This window comes from Carassius gibelio, chromosome B6 (genome assembly GCF_023724105.1).
Source record: "Carassius gibelio isolate Cgi1373 ecotype wild population from Czech Republic chromosome B6, carGib1.2-hapl.c, whole genome shotgun sequence".
NCBI classification, from domain to species: Eukaryota; Metazoa; Chordata; class Actinopteri; order Cypriniformes; family Cyprinidae; genus Carassius; species Carassius gibelio.
The window spans coordinates 6642340-6664458 of NC_068401.1; the positions used below are offsets into that span (position 1 = coordinate 6642340).

The 22119-nt window shown below is 36.2% G+C and overlaps 1 protein-coding gene across 2 annotated transcripts in view; it reads right to left on the reverse strand.

Moving 5' to 3' along the window:
* cntn4 (contactin 4) overlaps window positions 1-22119 on the reverse strand; it is a 121733-nt gene that overhangs the window by 4719 nt on the left and 94895 nt on the right. The window contains exons 12-19 of one of the 2 annotated variants that reach the window (XM_052559638.1): window positions 17924-18051; window positions 8208-8383; window positions 6313-6430; window positions 5736-5894; window positions 4137-4286; window positions 2823-2893; window positions 475-709; window positions 121-236 (exon numbers count right to left, since the gene is read on the reverse strand). In XM_052559638.1, the coding sequence (XP_052415598.1) occupies window positions 121-236; window positions 475-709; window positions 2823-2893; window positions 4137-4286; window positions 5736-5894; window positions 6313-6430; window positions 8208-8383; window positions 17924-18051 (1153 nt within the window). Of the gene's footprint in view, window positions 1-120; window positions 237-474; window positions 710-2822; window positions 2894-4136; window positions 4287-5735; window positions 5895-6312; window positions 6434-8207; window positions 8384-17923; window positions 18052-22119 lie in introns of both variants that reach the window. The other variant, XM_052559637.1, reaches the window with a different exon arrangement.

Sequence of the window (22119 nt, forward strand, 5' to 3'; positions counted from 1 at the left end):
TATATCCATGTTCATTCTAAAAACTGTATGTAAGGATTTTAATATTAACGTTTTTAAAGAATCATGATGATATAACACCAAGAAAGGAATGCAACTTCACTTTGACAGTATTTAGTGTACCTCGTAGCCGAGAACACGTTTCTTGCTTGTGCTCCAGGGAAGGGCCTTCCAGGACACCTCAACGTCAAACGCTGAAAGACTCTTGGCTCTGAGTCGACTGGGTGCCCTTCCAGGCTCTGGATTCAGAGGAGAAATTCTTCGATTAGACCGTTTCATTCAACAAATCTCTTCAAAGTCCAACTCTTTTTGAAAAACAAGGCAGACCATGATTAATGGGTTCTGGCACAACACACTTCAGTTAACTTGGCTTCTATTAACTGCCTGCTAAGCGTTTCACAGCGAAATGTCAAAAGGCACATTCGACTTTAATTTCTTTGTTGCACGCAACCAGACGCTACAGTTAATGTGACTGACCCTCCTCAGCAGAGTAGATGGTGACCACAGGTCCAAAAGGTCCTTCCCCCTTGTTATTGTACACCCCCACTTTGACTTGGAATGGAGAAAAGGGTAAAATGGTCTCGTTTTTGAAGACGTATTTGGAGGCTTCAGGAGAGGGAACTGCCGCCTGCATCCACCCGGTGGCACCAAAGGGCCGGAAAGCAACCACGTAGCCAAACCCTGCTCCGTTCTGGAGTTCTTCAGGAACAGGCTGCAACCCACAAATAAAGCACATACATCTACAATACATGACATAACCTTTATTATGAATCCTATTCAAAATCTCTCTCTCTCTCTCTCTCTCTCTCTCTCTCTCTCTATATATATATATATATATATATATATATATATATGCACATGACAGACAAATACAACACATTTTTTGGACATGAACAGGGGTAATAACATCTAAATGTCATGGTTTTTCTATCTGGGTAACCATGAAACTTGTTTGTTATATGTGTTTTCTATTAACTCAGGGGTTTACGCACAAATACTCCCATCTTTCATATAGATGACAGGACGTATGACTTCTCTGACACCTGTCAGGCATCAGATGGCGCATCTGCACTAATCTGTGCTGTGGCGCGGTCATCCCGGCCTCTTCAGAAAGAGAGGGATTCCTTCTCCCAGGAAACCGTTTTGCCAGGTAATGATATCATGGTGGTTTTGTTTGAAGTATCGGTCTGACCATGCAGTAATGCAGTGCAGTAACGCTGAGACCACCAGGAAATAGCATCCATTAGTCCCAAACCATGGCATGTGACTCAAAGAAGGGGGTGAGATTATGTTTTCACGCTCACACGGTTGTGCCGGAGAGCTTAATGGCTAAATAAAAATGCACCTGTAATCAAGCGCTCACTCCAGTGTCTGCTATGAAAATAACAATTTGCTATGGAGAGACCAAAACTAATGGGATGTGTTCCAAAAGCCATGAGCTACCTTATTGTATGGAACCTACACAGTCAGCTGCTTTCTAAGACTGCACTGTGGCTGAAATTAAACCTCATATACGTGGCTGATCTGAAGCTGCAAAAACTCTATAAAAAGCATTTGACTGACAACTGATTTCAACAAGTCTGGTGCATGTTATTAAGCTAAAAATGCAGAGACATTTAAAGCATATTTTTTTTAACATTTATTGCCCATCTTTATCTATTTGTTGTTATTTTGTTTATGTGGTGTCAGCTCTAAAAGCACAATATATTATAGCACTATTGTCAGATTTCATTCTTGATTTGAATGTTGACATTTTGGTCTTTCCCTATTTAAGTTAATAAGTGTTTGACTTCATTAATAAAAAAATGCAGTCACTGATATCAAAAAATTATATTTAAAATAATAAATACATTTTTATTGTAGTATTATTTAAAAGTATTATATATAATTTTCAAATAAAGAATAAATCACGTTTGTATTCAATAAGCTAAATGTATTTTATTTTTTAAATATTATTTTTAGTGATAATACTGACTGAATTTTAATTCCATTTCCATTCATGAAGTACAACGTTTAAATATTTTCACATAAAATATTTTTCCATAATAAAATTATATCTATTTTGCTTTGTCTGTCAACTTGGATATGATTTTTCTAAACTAGTGACAATGCACTATACTATAGCCATTTTTTTTTTGCAAAAAAATATTAAAGATGCTGTCTTTGGAAAAAAAGGTAACTTAAATAAACATTATGCATTGGGCTTTGATTTAGACGAATGCCTGTTATACCTTAAGTTAAAATACAACATAACACAAGGTTTTGTACAGTAAAATACACCTGTACTTCTTGCGTTAGTAGGACATTGTGGTTTTGGAGTAAAAGCAGACATGAAATTCTCTAGTACAATAGATGGTGTTCTGTGGTATCTGTCATTTTTATTTCAAAGACAATCCGACGGGAAACTCTCGAAGTGAAGTTTCAAGCTCCTGTGACAAACTTCGAGCTCAAAAGATAACACCAGCTGACTCTCAAACCTGAACAATAGAACACGTCTCATGAAAAGAGATACAGAGAGAGAGAACATAATCTTTGAAAAGTTCCTCGCAAAAATTGGAGGGTAACTCCATTTAATTATCTTCGCCGCTTCTCTTGTATGACAGCGGCAGTTATTATTGCTGCGCAGCTCTTACAAAAAATGAAGTGTTATGTGTATCCGCTTTACTATGATTAATGGAAACCTCACATAAAGGGAACAATAATGTCTAGCCAGCTTGCAAAAGGAGACGGTATACAAAAGATGCACTAAGGGAGTGAAACACACACACACACACACACACACACACACCGCCAGACGGGCGAGTGAAGTGCATTGGCCATCCTACCTCCCAAGTGATGACTAACTCTGATCGACTGCCACCTCCTCCGCTCACGTTGGCTGGGGTGACCTTGGGAACTGGAGGAAGGAAAAGATTTCCTCAGTCCGGCTCAGGTCTGACCATTTAACACTTCAATTCTTACATATTCTTACATATGATTTGAAAGTTGTGGACATGGATGTCATTTGAGTTCAGTTATATTAAATAAGGTTTTAATGTACAAGGACATGTTTATATTTTCAGATGCTGGTCACTCTTTCTATTTGAATATTTAAATAGTATGATTTAGAGGTCTGAATGTGAACTGAGAGTTTAAACTGATATAAATTAATTTTAAACTGGAGGTATAAGAACAAGTGTATATTTTTAGATGCTGGTCACCATTTCTTTTTCACCATTTTTAATCAATCTTTTTTCCTTTTCCTGTTCCTGATAGTTAAAATTATATTTGAAATGCTGTTCAAAAGTTTGGGGTCTGTAATTATAAAAAATAAAATAAATGAATACTTTCCTTTTTCTGGGATGAATTGAATTAATCAAGCGTTATTGTAAAACATTCATAATGTTAAAAAAGACTTGTTTCAAATAAATGCTGTTCTTTTGAATGTTCTATTCATCAAAAAAAAAAAAAAAAAAAAAATTATATATATATATAATTATTTGGGTTTCTGTAAAAATATTAAGCAATATATGTTAGTAATATGAAGATATATATATATTAGGCAACAGATCATCATATTAAAATGATTTCTGAAGGATTATGTGACACTGAAGATGGGAGTTATGACTGCTGAAAATTCAGCTTTGCATAAAAAATCCAATAAAATAGAAAATTGTTATTTACATTGAAATCAAAACGCAGCCTTGGTGAGCATAAAAAACATCTTTCTAAAACATCAGTGTATATTTATTTATATATTACCACGTACAGTATATATGAGGACAAGTGTATATTTTAAGATTTCGCCTTTTACATTTCACTTAAAATGCCCTGCTGTGTTTTTTTTAGTACAAATACTCCATTTAGACTTTTAGTAATTTATTTGAGGCTATAAAACTGCATGCATAACTACATTCTTACATTTTTGAAGAAATGTGAGTGGTGTTTGCCCATGCAAAATGAGCTGCCATGATGTTTTAAGCATTGCAGGATATTGCTGTGTGGTTGCTAAAGTGCTTTTTAGCTTTTTGCTATGCTCCAAGTCTCTATGATATTTTAGTTTGGGTCCCTCCTTCAACCTAAGTAACGGAGGATAGTGCATCACACCACAGGACGCTAATTGAAAGCCACATGCAGACTAATGTGACAGAAGCACTCACCTGTTTCTTTGGTCCTGGCTTTCTTCGAGGGTTTGCTGGGCTCTCCTGTGCCCACTGCATTGCTTGCCAACACTCTGAACTCATACTCCACCCAGGGGTTAAGCTCGATGACTGTAGCAGTCAGATGCGAGCCCCCGACCACCTCCGGCACTGGAACAAAACAAAACACACACATACTGTGAGATGAGCCCCGTCGTGAGCCGGCTCGGACCCCCCGCACGCTCACACAAACACCACGCATAGCGCACATCTCTCCGGCTCGGTGAGATAATAGGCTCCATAGGTAAGATACAAAAAAACGGGCTTATTGACAGGTGCTGTGAAAACAGAGATAAAAATAACACCCTACAGTTTAAATAATACAATAGTACAATCAAGAGCAAAGAGGTCAGGGGATATACTGAGGATTAATTTTTTCTATATATCTATATATCTATCTTTGGCTTATATTTAAAAATTTGGTATTTTAAATTAACGTTTTAAAATATAAAAGTTATTTCAAACAGTAACAGTATTCACAGTATTACTGTTTTTAAATATATTTCTGATTAAACAAATGCAGCATCATAGAAGACAACATAAAGATATTACATTTAAAAATTTTAATGTATGCATTTAGCAGACATATCATATAATATCATGTGTTCCCAGGAATCGAACCCCCAACCTTGCGCTTGATAATGCAGTGCTCTACCAATTGAGCTACAGGAACACATATATATATATATATAAATATTATTTAAATGGATAATGAATATATACAAAGACTATAGAGATATAAAGACATTTCACCTACACTTATGAATAAGAGAAACTGCAACGCGCAATATGGTGGAATAGTCCCGCCTTCTAAATGAAAGAGCCAATCACTGGTTGGTAAAGTCATTGCGTTAATGCAGCAGCCATTAGAAGTTCTGGTGCCCATAGAAACCTGAGGCTAGACCAGCCAATGCGCAGACGCAGTCATAAGTGCTTTGAAAATATGCATACGCATCGGTTGGTCTAGTCAGTAAAAACAACATTCATGGGGCAGCTCATTTCAGATTTTGTTGCTGATTTAAAATATGTAATTTCATTGCGAGTTCAGTGAGCAGTTTTTGAAAGGATTCCCTCATCCATTTAGATGCTTGGTCTTGTGTGAGCTGCACGGAGGCATTGCAAATATGGCCGCCGAGTGAACAGACTGTCCTTGAAAGGGACTTTTATATATATTAATTAGAGTTCAGTTTTTTCCTTGCATAAATTTATCAAAATCCTTCAAAAGTCATGGGGCATTTTATGGCACATTCATGATACTTTAAGTCATTTATTGAGCTTGATGGCTAAATGTATACTCTTTACTTTTATGGTATGGAAAAGAGCAGCCTCAACATTTCGCTAAACATCTTTGAATACTCTCCTTCAAGCTAAAGACAAAGCAAACTACATGTAGAAAAAAACAGTCATTTAACAAATGCAGTTCAGCGAGGCATAAAAAGCAAAAACAAACAAACATACAAAAACACAAGATGAAAATCTCACTATATTATAGGAGAGGAAAAAGCAGGGGGACGGAAAAAGGAAATGTTTTGATCAGTGAAGGCTGGTTAGAAGCCCCACCTGTGCTAACAGCTTGCCAGCCGAGGGAGAAAGGGGTTCTAGCCTGGATGGTGTAGGCAGTAATTGGACTGTGATTATCAGGACCAGGCCTCCAGGAGAGAGTGGCAGTGGTATCTGTGATTTCTTCCACATGGATGCTGGTAGGGGGGCCGGGGGGACCTGAGACAGAAGAGAGCCATGCAAACCAGAAACACACACACACACACACACACACACACACACACACACACACACACACACACATGTTGTCACGCTTCTAGGCTGCATATAAATGGCCGCCTAAAGCACAGCAGTGCAGCTGGTTAACTCTGAGCTACATGTTTTCACTGACTTAAAAGCCCTAATTAGATTATGTCTCATTTTTTATGGGTAATTTTTGCTAAAGCAGGAAAACCAGCGCATCTTTCCTCCATTTGGTAAATACTTCCAATGCTTCAAGGACTTGTTTAACAGTCTGCAACACTGTATCCAGTAAGTTTTTACATTTACAATTCAAGAGTCACAGTGTGCAAAAGATTATGTCTGTATATGCGATCTGTACGATGTGGATGGACTTTGGGTTTTAAAGCATTTTCACCTCTGACTATCAGGTCGGTTGCGATGGAGCTGCTGTCCACTTTAGTCTGCACAGCACACGTGTACTTCCCAGCATGCCTCAGCTGAATGTTCCGGATCATGATGTCACCTGCCGAGTGCTGCTAAAAAAGAAAGTTCAAAGTAAGGAATTACAGTTTGGGTATAGAGAAAGGAAAGCTCCTATGCTTATTTCTCTGTACAATTAGCTTGTTTTTATTTGTTTTAAAATGTACTTACCCAAGTTCATAAGAATTAATAAGAATTTTTTTTTTTGACAGACGATTAAATACAGCAAGTTTTAAATCAATGTTATAATATGTTTTAATTTTAATGTTTAAAATTAAATTTATTCCTGTGATGTCAATACTGAATTTTTTACCATCATTACTCCAGTTTTCAGTGTCACATGATCCTTCAGAATTATTCCATTATGCTAACTTCATGCTGATTTGTGACACTGGTCACTGGACACTGATAAGTCACACCGGTATAGTCAACAATACATTGTGTGGGTCAAAAGTATAGATTTTTCTTTTATGTCAAAAATCATTAGGATATTAAGTATCTTCCATGAAGATATTTTGTAAATTCCCTTCAGTAAATATAGCAAAAATAAAATTCTGACTAGTAATATGCATTGCCAAGAATATCATCTGGACAATTCTTAAAGGTGATTTTTCTGTATTGTGATATGATGCACCTTCAGATTACAGATTTTTAAATAGTTGTATCTCGGCTAAATATTTTCCTATACTAACAAACTTTACATCAATGGAAAGCTTATTAATTCAAATTATATCAAATTTTTGGAAACTGTTATAATGTTATAATAAGGTTTCTCTGATGACTATTGAGTTCAAATGAACAGCAACTATTGGAAATCTTTTGTAAAATGACAAATATCTTCACTGTCAGTTTTGATCAGTGTAATTCATCCTTGCTAAATAAAAGTATTAATATCTTCCAGAAAAAAAAAACATTCACCCCCCCCCCCCCCCCCCCCACACACCCATAAAATGAATAAAAAATCTTTCTTATTTCTGGCACTGAGCATTATCTATTTTGGTATGTGTATCTGTGCGTACTTTGAATGGTTTAAATGACTTAAGCAAAGCTCGGATATGTGGAATTAATAACTTGATCGTTTTTCTTTTTTCAGGGTACATACTTTCCCCACATTCTTCACCCAGAGTGCTGCTATTAAGATGCACCGCTCATATTAAATCATAGTACTCATGCTCAATGATATAAGAGTGGCAGTTTTCACTCTTAAAATAGAGCACTTTCATCTAGAACATTCTTCATCACTTGTTTCTTTGGCGAAGGGGATCTAATGGATGAAATGATGAACTAGATGATGAGAATCAGCCCCCCCCCAAAAAAATCATGAGCATTTAACAAAAAGAAAAGACATGCATGTGACTGTACAAGTGCTGTAATTCATATCACTGAGAGTGAAGCCTAATTATATTCTAGATTAATACAGAATGGGTTGTGAGTGGCTGCTCATATAATGGGAAAATCTCTTATCATAAATTCACAAACTCAAAACTGTGGAATTTAATGAAAGGATTAATTTTTTCCCAAGAATTCAGTTGAAAGTACTCGATATGAATACCTTAGGTATAACATATGACCAATTACAGTTTCTATAAATTTACATATATGTATGTGAAGTGAATACTGTATGGCTCCTTGAATCAGGTATCAGCTAACAGACACTGTATTAGTTTGTAGCATTTATAAAATGAGTAAAATTACTAAACAAAAACAAACTATGGCTACATATGACTTCCATGATGAGATCACACTACCAGCCCAAAACTATTCACTTTTTTTCTTGGTAATAGTATTTACCAAAAATGAATAGGAAATTTGGAATAATTTTCTTCTTACTCCGCCAACTTTTTCAAAGTATCCTCCATGGCTGCCGAAGTGGATGAGCTGCTCGTTGAAAAACCAGGTGAACTTGAGCTCCAGCGAGGGATCGTAGGACACCTGGCAGGGAAGAATGATGCTCTCACCGACGGTCACGTCCAGCGTGTTGGGAGCAGTCGTAATGATTGTTGGCTCTGAAAAACAAGGTTTCAAAAGGTACCGTTATCAACCATTAAAGCCACTACCATTCACAAGTTTAGGGTCAGTAAGATTTATTAATTTTTTTTTCTAGAACTTAATACTTTTATATAGCAAGGATGCATTTAATTGGTCAAGAAAAGGCAGTAAAAGGCAATAAGAATGTTGCAAAAGATTTCAAATAGATGCTGTTCTATTGTTGCTTTCTATGCATCAAAGATTATTAAGCAGAACAACTTTTACAACATTGACAATAAAAAAACAAAAAACAAATGTTGCTTGTGCAGGACATCATTATATTAGAATGATTTCTGAAAGATCATGTGACACTGAAGTCTTCATCTGTACTCAAAATCTGCTTTAAACTGTATTAATATTCTTTCAAAAACATCTTACCAAATCCAAACTTTTGAACTCTAGTGTATTTTAAATTATTTACTCATCTGCCATAATAATTTCTTTTATTTATCCTAATTTGGTGGATTTTCAAAGAAAAAAATAAACTTTAATTGCGATTAAATCAATTAATCATCCAGAATATAGAGTAATCGTTTTACATGAAAAAAAAAAAAAAAACTTTTTTTTAACTACAATTGAACATTGCTTAAAGGTAAGATAGTTCAGAGATCCATAACAGACCGCTCTTATCTTGCAGGCCAATATCTGAGGATGGACTGAGAGGTGAATATCCCACGAACGGTCCCTGAGCTCCACCATGTGTCACTGTCTGATCTCTGCAAAGCCCCTAAAGTCCCATCTGCTATCCCAGAATGCACTACTCCGAAAAACAGATAACACACTGGCAGGGCCAGTGCCCAGCTTACTCTCTTTCCAAATCTCAGTTCACATAGAGACTGAAACCATTCCACTAGGGAACACGACAAGCACGCCTGCTCCTCTACTTTCAGGTGCAAAAAAATCCACTGCAGTTTGCTTTAGTGCCTCTTGAGGGCGCTGTGTGTATTCTGCTAAAGCGTCTGTCGGACTAAATTAAGCACTGTGAATGATACCCCAGACGAGCGCAAATTTATGCAGAGCTCCAATCTATGTGTGAGGACTCGATTCTAGAATTACAGGTCTACGACACATGAAACAACCCTTCCCCATCTCGACTGATATCAAACTGGAAAGGCAAAGCTAACAGGTGCACTGCTATGGGTTTTGTGCGGAACACAATGAGGGGCCGTCGGATGAGGCTCGCTTCTTTTATTGTTTGGATGAGATCCCTCTCCGACTGTCTGTCAGATTCACACAATGGGATGACAATGCGCCACTGCCTGGTATTCTACTGTCAACTCTTAGCCTGGCAATTTAATTCAGAATTCAACAGCACTCGCCTTGAAGCCCAGAAGAGTGCATGTTACTCGCTCTTCTCCTGCAGGAACGCCACTTGTTGGAGGATTCGTTGAATAATGTACCATTTTTCCATCCCCGATACCTTCGCCACTTTCATCCTGTTCTCCTTGTAATGTTCGCATGTTATTGTTTGTCGTCTCTTGTAGTAGACGGATGTCCCACGGCTCCCTTTGTTCTTTTGCGTGGAAGTGGCTTGGGGTCTCCAAACAAGGCCGATTCCTCTACGGTCTATACTTAGACGCATACAGGTGAAAAATTACCATTGTAAGCCAACGAGAAGCTATTAATACCTTCTATTGTAGTCGTAATGGATGAAATGCACCTCATTGAGGCAACGCGCAAATTTGCACTTCAGGCCAGAGTTGGGCGAAGCAGGTCTCTATAGCCCTGAACGGTGGCAAGAAAATCTCTGAAGTCAAGCCTGAGAATTCATTCAAGGCAAAGCTGACATTGCTGTTTGACTCTCGAGGTTGTAGAACTGGAGAAAATGCCTCTTATTACCCTGCTCCATCATCATCTGTGACAGATTGCATAGATAACCTCGTTTAAAAGACCTGACGCCCTCAAGCTCTCGTTGGCGTAATCTGAGTGATTTCCATCTTGCATAATACCTTGTTACTGTTACTGTCTGTTATTAAAGTTGTCGAGAGAGGATGAGACCCTATGTGTTAACAGGGCAACCTGCGGAAGCTTTCAGACCGAATTTTTCCTGAAGAGAAACATCAGTGACCTCAAAGTGTGTACATAGATTTGAATGAATGAAGCAACATCTGTATTGCTAACACTGTGCTTCATAGTAATAGAATGACAGGAACAGAAAAACACTACGATAGAATGACCGAGCATGGTTAAATGGTCTGTGGAAGTATCCTAGAGCTAGACTACATGGTCTTCTTTTGTCTCTAATATTTCTACTTGAATATTGCAGTCTTCTACGGGTCAAGGGTTCTGGGAGGCTCGCGATGATCTGGCACAAAAGCAATTGAGCAAAGCCAATGTGCAGATCTGTGCGACAGGCACCTGCTGAGGCTAGAGTTAGGAAATTCAACTCAAACAAGGTTAAACTATTAGCAGAAAACACCTTGTCAACACCTTGATTTTAAGTATGATTTTTTTTTTCAGTAAGTAATGTTTATAAGAAGCTCTACAATTTCATTACATATAGTCTACTACAAAACAATAAAGCCATAGTATATATGTGACCCTGGACCAAAAAAGGAGTCATACGCTGCACAAGTATATTTGTAGCAATAGAAAACAATACATTGTATGGGACAAATTGGTCGATTTTTTTTTTATGCCAAAAATCATTAGGGTATTAAGTAAAGATCAATTTTTGATTAGTAATATGCATTGCTGAGGACTTCATTTGGACAAGTTTAAAGGTGATTTTCGCAATATTTAGATTTTTGCACCCTCAGATTCCAGATTATTATTGTATTATTATTATACTGTATAACAACAACAATAGCATAACACAGAAAAGGCAATATCTAAAATATTTTTCTGCATTAGTGGTTAAGTTACTGTCAGACTCTGTCAAATTCATAATTAAGAATAAAATGTGCAATATATATTAGTTATATTGAACTTTAACAACAAACTTACAGCAGAAAGTATGATAAACGTTTTCTTCACTTGGAATAAAAAGCCACCACAGAAGCAAAATCTCTGATGTTTAGATCAAACAACAAAATGTGAATGATTTCTGTGTGTTCTATGGTAAACTTTAAGCTAAAATATTTTTTAAATAAAACTCAAAAGACACACAATACGACAAAACTGCATCACTGAAGATGGCAATTTTAAATTGGACAGGAACCCAATTGTGGGTTAACAATTGTGTTTTAACAGTACAATATAGATAAGCATTTTTATTTTGCCCATTTTCCATTTCATTATTTAGAGATTTGGTGGAGAGAACAGTGGGGAGAAAAGGAGTGAAAAGTATCAGGAAATGTCACAAGCTTCGTCCACATGAATACAACAGCCCCAACAAAAAATATAAGAGTTCTTGGCATGATTTTTAAGATTCTTGACCAACAAATAAAATCTATACCATACTACAATCTGTTATCCATTCTCTATGTGTTTTTCCTCTCTTCATGCACACCCCAAAGGCAGTTTAGAAATGACCAGGGCTCCTTATCTTCACTCCAATGCCTCTGCAAAATCGCATCAAAAGAAAGCTGACAAAAGACCTGACCACCGCAACCTCTTTCCACCCTCCGCGATAACCTTGCAGATCTCGCAATCGCCTTTTTTGAAGCTCGTACTCAAGACAACACGGGTCGAAAACATCACAAAGTAATAATTGAAATAGATCCTCTTGGATATGTGCTCAATCTGAGAAAGATTTACTCGTTTTTCAAAAGAGCCATGGGTGAAATTCCATCAAATCACAATTATAAAAGCCTTTAATGAACATGACTTCAGTCAAAATGAACAATTGCTTGTCAAATGTGCAACAACACAGCAAAACAGTACTAGCTGACAATGAAACTACTGAACACCACTGAAAGTAAAATGGATATTAAAAACGTACAATAATATAATATAATATAATATAATATAAAAGCCTGAATTTATTAAATGTAATTGTCAAATACGCAACAACACAGCAAAAAATGAAAGTACAATAAATATTAACATTTTTCAATTATTAACTATTTTAAATAATATAATATAATTAAATGTAATATAATATGACAATTATAAAAGCCTTAACTGAAAATTATTTCAGTCAAAATGAAATTCATTGTCAAATACTCAACAGCACAGTAAAAATTTAAAGTAAAATAAAGTTGGAATTATTAATTATTTGTAAGAATAAAATATAATAAAAATGTAAATTAATTATATAAAGAATAATTTGTAATAGTAGTGGTGATAAAAGTAAAAAAAAAAAAAATATATATATATATATATATAAAGTAGTATAAATGTGTACTGCAAAAAAAAAAAAAATATATATATATATATACAGTATATATATATATATACAGTATATATATATATATATATATATATATATATATATATATATATAATAATATGAGGTTTTAATATAAACTTTATAATGTTTATATAAAACATTCATTATTATTTATTTTAACATCTAACAATAAGCAAAATATTATACCACTATACTACAACTGTTTTATCGAAATATGTTAAAAATGGTTAAGCATCTTATTAAATTTTGATTATGTTTCAGTGCATGCACTGCAGCTTTAAATGACAAGGTGCTGGTGGGATAATTGTGAACGTCGCATGCAACAGCGAGGGATCTCATTATGAGAAGGATCTCTCACCAGCTCTGATATCATTGTCCAACATCCAAACACACGATTTGATCCTCAGTTAATCTCTGTCCAGCAAAACCAATTTCTAATTATGACTAATTAATCTGGGTAATATCCTCTCAGTGTTCTGATGATTGGGACATCACCAGGGCTGACATGATGCTTGGTTCAACCGCTGTTTGCTGGGAGGGTTTACTTGCGACTTATCCAGTGGGAATCTAATGTGACAGGTATTTTTCAGCCCTCATATCACCGCAGTCAATTTAAATAAACCACTGTCATCTCCCATAAGGGCTACGGCAGACGCTGATGTACACGGGCAAACCAGGTTTCCACTCCTAAATGAAATTGCAGATGTAAATGTCCCTGTCTTAGTCTCAGCACCTTATTGATAGTGACAGTTAGGTGCTAGATCATACAGGGGAACATTTGTATATCAGAAAGGATGCATCGACGCACAATCCGGAGTAAACGCTCTGGGTGGGTGTCAAATAGACGCCGGTGACGCTCTCTCTCGAAAATAAATCTGAAGATAATCGTGCAATTCATCCAGATAGAAAAAAGATGCATCTTTCTCCGCAGGCTGATTGATAACCAATTTAATGGGCCGCTCCCCATCCTCAGACGCATTACAAAGTGTCTGGATAAATGTCATCAGTAATGACAGAGCGGACATGTTTAAGGACTGCGTTAATGAAGAGAAATAATGGAATAAAAGGTGCGAGATGATGCGACGCACAAACAACACGCACGGGGCAGACGGTGACTGGAATAATGAGGCGGGCTGAGAGCCAATGGCTATCCCGTTAGGCTCTTTTTTTGACTCCGGTTTGAGTTGAAAAAGCAGTTTTTGCTTGAGTGTGAAATCCAAGTCCCACAAATGAGAAATAAAACATCCTTTCAAAAGATAATTCTGTTTTTAGAGACTGATAATAATAATTATGAGCCAGCTTTTCAACCTTTACGATGGGAAATGATCTGTGGAGTTTCATTCTTAAATTAAATATCTCCAGATTAAAGAATTTCACTCTTGATTAATTAAATATGTCAGTGTTAGAAAGTGAAAAACCGCGTGACTGTACAACACTCCGGCGCTGGGGAGAAAAAAAGAGGGTCTTTCGATGAAAGCATGGAGCGGAGACTCAACATAAGAAGACTTATAAGATACTCATCCATCTCTCTCTCTGCTTAAGCTAGTCTGACCACAACCGTATATCATCTATAATGCAAGTAATTCATTTTTAAATTATTAACCAGTCTTTGGGAACACAGACGAATTAGGATTTTACAAGTAACTGGCAGAGAAAACAAACGATTTGTTTGCATTAACAAATAACTGATTTATGATAGACTAAATAGGTATTTTGTTACCGTGATCGTTATACTACTGACAGCTTAACTAATTAAAAATGAGCAACAGGGTTGAAATCACTATCATGTGCTGTCAACATTAACGTGCTAATGCATGCGATTCATTTTACAATCCTTAACGCGTTAAAATAATAATACGAATAAAAATAACGCAAAATTACTGAAGCACAATTTCTATTCTAACCCTTTAACCCAAACTCTGCTTGTGATCAGATCATTTTGAGCCGCTAAACTCAAGTCAGTCAAGTGAATGCATACAAACAATCTGTCCAAAACGGCGCTGATGAAAAGGAAACCAGGCAGATTACATCAGAGATTGCAGACAAGCTCTATCCTATTCTGTGATCGTCTGTGGTTAAATTATCAGATTTTTCACATTTTCAGTCAGACAAATTTATCACATTCCTTTTACATTAGGGAAAATATTACATCACAAATCAAGATCCAGACGCGGTGTTATAACACAAAATGTGTTCGCCGTTTTCCCCAATGGAAAACATTTACACCAGGCAGCCTTGTGGATCATCGCTAAATATAGAGGAATCAGCGGCATTAAATAATTATGATATGACTCATGCAAAAGACATTTGCATTTGCATCTTAAAAAAGGACAAATGAAACAATCAAAGCGGTCACTATAGCAACCACTAAAAGGAGAACTACCTCCGAGGTGCTTTATTAGAGAGCTGTTGAGCTGGTGTCTGAAGGCCTTAAGAGATGACTAACGTGTGTGGACGGAAACCAAAATGGATCGAACCTTTAAGTAAACATGACAGTGAGTTCGGTCACAACAGATTTGTTTTTATGTCGGACTGGATTTTGGAGGGAGAAAACTACATTAAACTTAGAACAACAACAAACACGTGGATTGTGGACTACGTGATCTCATTAGTATTTGCAGGTGTTCAAACGTACACATGCTTTTTTTTTTTTTTTTAGCCCGATTTGTACAACAGCGATGTATGTAAAATGTAAACCCTTTGTAAAAAAACAAAAAACAAACAAAACACACACACACACACACACACACACACATATATATATATATATATATATATATATATATATATATATATATATATACTCATGTTTTACATACATTTCCATGCATTAATTTTAATTAATTTAATTTTTTATTTTTACTGAGAATAATGAAGTAACTTAAACAAGTAGTTTAAACAGGTAAACAATGAATGAAATTGTCTATAAAGTGCACAGGTAATAATAGACATTTTAGAAATTATTTATACAGTATCAATTTTACTTACATTTATATGTGTACAAAAGATTACAAATACTACAAATGCAACACAAGGTTTCTGCTTCCCTCAAAAGTTGTCGCTATGTTATAATTATGGATTTTCTTTGCTGATGCAGCATATGTACACTCATCTGACATACTAATGGAGATTTGAAAATGGAGGTTGACATACAGCTGCCAGTGGCATATCACTTCAGTTGACATGTTTGGCAAGTGAAAAGAACCCAGCGTCACTGAATCTATCTATCAATCGTGTTTAAGGTCCTCTGCCCCAGTCCATCTATCTATAAATGCCATTTACTCACACCATGTTGCCCTGCGTCACGTCAATATATTGATAACATAATACATACGAATATAAAATGAAGGGGATTCAGTATTTATTGAGGTTTTGATGGATCTCCCATTGACATGCAATGATTTAGGGTTTCAATAGTTGACAAAGGTTAATAAAGCAGACTACATCGTCACACTTAAAGCACAAGAAACCTTGCGGTTGTTCACTTTTAAAAGAACTTTATGCGAGTGAGGTTTTTATAGACCCATAACTTTGCTTTCTGCACTATCACATTAAAATGAACCTCCTGAATGTTGGTTAAGGACTTCTATTTAAAATGCTTGGAAACCACTTTTACTAAGTGCTGTGCATGAAAAGGCTGGGTTGTGCATCGGTAAGGAGTCTAATTATTTGTGAGTATGATATGTAAAGATACAATGATATGGAGTGGTGGCCAGATTGTAGTATTTTAAACTACAATATGAAGAAAAGGACAAAATGAATTTTTCCTGAGGAGTTTAGGTAAAAAAGTCGTGTTCAATAGTTGCACTTTTGATTTTATCCCTCAGTAAAAATTACCGAGCAAATTAGCTGATGTTCTTCAGCCACCTTGGGCAACCTCTGAAAAATCTAATCCTGACCAGATAGAACTTTCTGTGATTTTAGGATATTACTTTTTCACAGCCCTTCTCCTCATTTATTTTGACCTTCGCCAAATACTGTAACTAAAGCTAAATTTGTCGTTGTGCTGTCTGCTTCACCTTCATTATGAATTTTTGCCAACTTTCCGGGCAACTAACAGTTGGTGGTTCAAGTACTGCTAGCATCCCATCCAATTTAAAAACAGAATTAAATAAAAAAGGAGAGTCCGGAGTGTTTTCAGAACAGTCTTAATTAATTAATTCCCTTAATGTATAAGGTTATAATTAATCACATATGCGATTTATTTCAGTGCATTTCAGTGGGTTTACAACGGTCTGTAATGCCCAGACACTCCCATCTTTGGGGTAGTGCAAAATTCAGAACTGAAGAATTAGTCTCTTAAATCAATAAGTTGCAAATAAATTGGCAAAACCCCATGGAAAGTTGAATCAGAATTTGAATTGCATCTGAAGCTGAAGGATGTCCAGCTAAGATTTAAGTTTGTCTTTTCGACTTAAAAACTGGAGCTAATGTACTTAACTTCAGAATATGTTTGAATTAGTGCTGTTAAATGATTATTCGCGATTAATCGCACAAACTTTTATTTTGAATGCGGTTAATCATTTGACAGCACTAGTTTTAATTTTATATCGTTTTGATTCAAATTCGAGTTGCAAGAATGCATCCTGTTTGTCACCTAAATTCAAACAACAATTATAATTATGACACAACCTTGCAATTCTCACAAAAGCCATCATTACAGACCCCAATACCATCCAAATCCCTGCATGGAATCAGAGTCACCCTGTCTTATTAATGTTACCCAAATGCTGTTTAGAAAACGAATCCGCCCACATATTGCTCAAAGGAAAGAGGAAGAAGAAAGAGAGCGATGAGGGAGGTAAAACACACACGTTGCAGAGGGTATAGAGACCTCCACTGAGTTGTGCTTACATCCTGAAAATCCCCCCAGCCTTAGAACGCTCCTAAGTGAACAGGCTCGGCACTGCACACCCACCTCTCATTCATATTTAATACAGCATAATAACTCACTGCTCCACTGACTCAACAATTGTGATCTGGGTCCCTCCAGGTTCCTCAGCTGCTGTTCTGACACTGCACTCCTTCATCTCATTAGGAAATAAAAGGATTCCACTTGGCTAAGATCAAAGAGCTTTGGAAGGTGTATACTACTTCAGTATAAAACAGATGTGAGATGGATGTATGATGCAGAATGTCCTATATAAAACCAAATATCCTATATAGAGCAGGAGATGCTATTTTATCCTCAAAGACTCCAAAATGACGGAATTGAAGCAAATACCTTTAACAATCATGTTTCCTGAGCTGCTGGCCTCGCCAAACTGGTTACGGGCAACACACGTGTACATGCCAGCGTCCGATTTGGTGACGTTGGATATCCGAAGGCTTCCAGTCTCCAATATTGCAATTCTGCAATGCAAACACACACACACACACACACACAAGATAATATTACTTCAGAGTGCTTCTGTGACTTCAAAACAACTATCAACAAAAGCAACTTAGTTTTTTTGACAGGATAAATGTTAGATGATATTTAAGACTTGAGACTTCTGGAGAGATTTTAAGTGTGTGATGCAAGACGATCTAGATGTTTTTACAGAGACCGTTTCAAGGGAAAAGAGTGCAATTTTGGGACAGTTTTGAAGGTTTTTCAGCCTTTGCACATTGCTAAGAATCCTTTGTCTTGTCAGATCTCAAATCCCCACCTTCAACAAACTGCTGTCAACATGTTTTTAAGTGGAATAAGAGTGGCACTGAAATACTTATGTTTTTTTTTTCCACAAAGAAAGAAAATTGTTGGAAGAAGTATTTGGACAAGTCTAATTCTACTGGGATATTTTCCATAAGCCATTTAAAATGATATTCAAATACTGATCTTTGAACAGGAATCAAACCAATGTAAATTTTAACATCTGTTTTTAGGTAGGTCAATGAAAAAATCAGTTAAAAAATTCTAATACGAAATTATCTTACAAAATTAACACAACAATGGCCTTAAAACCACGTAGTGCATATGCATATTAAAGGGTCTTAAAAATACATCGTCAAAGATAAAACGCATGATGTGGAGACCTTGAGGATGAAGGAGAAAAATAGGGAGGGCTTCATTAATTCATGACGGCATTCTAAATATTCTATCCATGATACTCAAGAAGGAGTGAGCCATAAGCAAGTTATACAAGATAATGTTATGAGCGCGCATATAAAAAAGAAAATGAGCAGGGGAAAAAAACAACAACAACATGGTGCCATATTATAGATGGTACTATTTTGAAAAGCTGTGATAGCTTGAGGGAAGAGATGTTTAATTGGTGTGGACTAAACATTGAATATAAATAATCCATTTCCACAAACTGTGGATTTCATTAATGACTCTGGGGGGACCCCAATAAATAATATATTTCTAATTAACACTGTTGAAGTGTGGCAAATGTAATAATAATTGGTAAACACACTGTAAAAGAGAGAAAAAAAAAGGCTAAAACACACAGTGGTCAGATATGAGGTTTCCCGCTCACATGCACGAAATGGACAATCACATGTTATTTGAGCTTCACTAACATGCAGATAAAATCAAACCTGCACCCATGCAATGTTCTTACACTAGCACTTTCAGTTGAATAGAGTGTTCCGAACAGCTCAGTGATTTTTCACATGGCACGGTCATAGGATGGCACATGTAAAATGTGTTTACCAAGTGTGAAGAACTTGACTAGCCTGCACAAAGCCCAGACATGAACCCCAACGAACACCTCTGGGATGAATTGGAACATCAGTTTCTGACCTCAGTGCCAAGAAAATCCCTGCAGCCCTGTTCCAACATCTAGTGCAAAGACACATCTTTTACCTTAGTGGAAAATTTCTGTTAATATTTCAGAATTTTTTTTTTATGATACTGAATAAAGTTTCTTATTCTAACCAAGCTTGATTTATTTATTATTATTATGTTTTATATAAAAAATACAGTAAAATCATTAATAATGTTAAATATTTTACAATTTAAAATGACTGTTTTTTTATTTTAGTATATTTTAAAATCCAATTTATTCCTGCGATGGTAAAGATGGATTTTCAGCATCATTACTCTGGCTCAGTGTCACATGATCCTTCAGAAATCATTTTAATATGCTGATTCGCTGCTCAGGAAACATTTCTCATCAAGATAATTGTGCTCCTTATAATATTTTTTATGGAAAGCCATGATACATTTTCGTCACGCTTCCTTGATGAATATAAAGTTCAAAAGAACAGCGTTTGTTTGAAACAGAACATTATAAACGTCTTTACTGTTTCTTTTGATCAATGCACACTTGCTGAATAGAGTTTTAATTTTAAACTGACCCTAAACTTCTGAATGGTAGCACATAAATAATCACAGATGAAAAGTAAACCAGAACATCGAGACGTGGATATGCACAACAACTGCAGGTCATAACAAAGCAGGTTAAATACGAATGTCCCTTCTTTCCTTTCTCCCTGGCTCCTCCATAATGCACCCTACCTCCAGAGACTACCAACAAATAGGCCAGCACATTGTCTTATCTAGATCAAGGAATGACCTGCTTTTGGGCAGCCCTCCTACGTTTGCAGCTGTTGGTGATGTTTTATGAGTTATGAGATACATTTGTTTGCTCATCTCTATAACGCTACTCTCGCTGTCTCTTTTAACCTTCAGACAATTCTTACAGAGAAAAGTACTTTGACATACGGAGGATGAGTGTGGATTTCAAATATTGGTGTCGGAAAAACAAAGTGAGGCCACCAGCAATGAAAAACCTCAATATCTCAATTGTTTTTCTAAGACAGCAATTCCAGGAGAAAGTCACTGATTTCTCAGGATTTTATCCTGAGATCATTTTATCACCTACATTTTACACCCTGACTCACTTTTATCTTCTTTTATCTCACATGGTTCCTATAAAATTGCAGAAGAGTTTTCAAAAATAGTTGCTCATAGCTGCTCAGGTTTGCCCAGGTACCAGTAAACAACAGACAGAGATCTTCACACAAATGCAAACATTTCTGTTGATCAAATATTCAGCATATCAATAAAATGAGTTTCCATTTTTGTCTCTCCCAAGAAAATTTGAAAGGCAACATCTGAGCTTCATCTTTCCATCATCGTGGGATTCTGGTGTCTCCGGCAGGCTTTTTAACTTGTTTAACCAGCAAAATTTGGCTACGCTGATCCACCAGCAGTAGCATTAACCAGTATAAGCTAGCATGAAAATTCTAAGGCTAATATCTTCAGCAGAGTAAGCAAGCCTGACGGATTCATTCTGACATTGATGGGTTCAAACAGAGGAGACTCCTAACGTTGGTGGCATAGTCTGTGGTCATCAAGATACTTAGAGAGTGTCTATTTTTGGACAAGCACACCAGTCCCACCATCCAGCCTGAGCGAACGAAGACCTATCAATAATTCACCAGCGAGATGAACCTGAGTGCTGGTCTCCTCATCTCCTGTTCGTAACAGCTAATAAGGACAGCTGTAAATCTCTTAGCAGGATACAAGCCTGTATGACACGGCGCTGGTGAGCAGTTAAAAGAGAGGCACTATGTTGCAGGGAATTCTCAAATCTCCCCAGAAGTGTACTTAGAGTTGGTACAAAGACATCTATGCCACTGAGGCAAAAGCGAGCTATTACGCCCTTTTATGTTTTGCTGGGGAAGACAGATAGGAGGCATTATTTAGAGGCATCCAGTAGGAGCTTTCCTCTGGAAATCACAAACTGGACAGTGTAGGCTAAATACTTACTGACTCCTCTGGCAGTGCTCTGGCCAAAACTCTATGCCAGAAAGCTCTGTGAATTGGTTTAAATTATCATTTATTTACTGCTGAATTGGTTAATGCCCCCTTTAGAGAAAAAGTTTTTTCTAAGAATGGGACAATACTAAAGGCACAATTCTCAAAATCTTGTAATGCGTGAAGGAACATGACCTTAATATCGGTTAGTATATTCTTTTTCACTTCAAAACATTTGCTTCCGAAATGAAAGCACGAGTGGAATAATAAAAAATTCTGTTGACTTTGTTGAGGCATTTGCAGTCTGAGCACATCACTTAATAAACGTCAACAAGCTCTTAAACACGCTCTTCAGAATTTCCTCCACTTAATGCTAGGTCAAATAGAACAGTCTTAAAAAAGGAGTAATAAAAAAGATCCTGTTAAACAGAATATTTTATTCACCATTTTGAGTAAAAACATTTGGAAATTGGAAATTTTTATCATGATTACATCAATCATCAAATATTTTAAGTAACAAGAATTCCATCCCTGCTTTCACAAATAAAACAAATTAGGCATTTTCTTCCTGATTTGATGACCTGAATATAAAATATAAATATATGATCTAAATATGAATTCTAAATATAAACCATAATAATAAGAAGTGTAAACAACAACAACATGGTTATATATAGTTATATATATATATATATGGTTATATATATATATATATATGGTTATATATA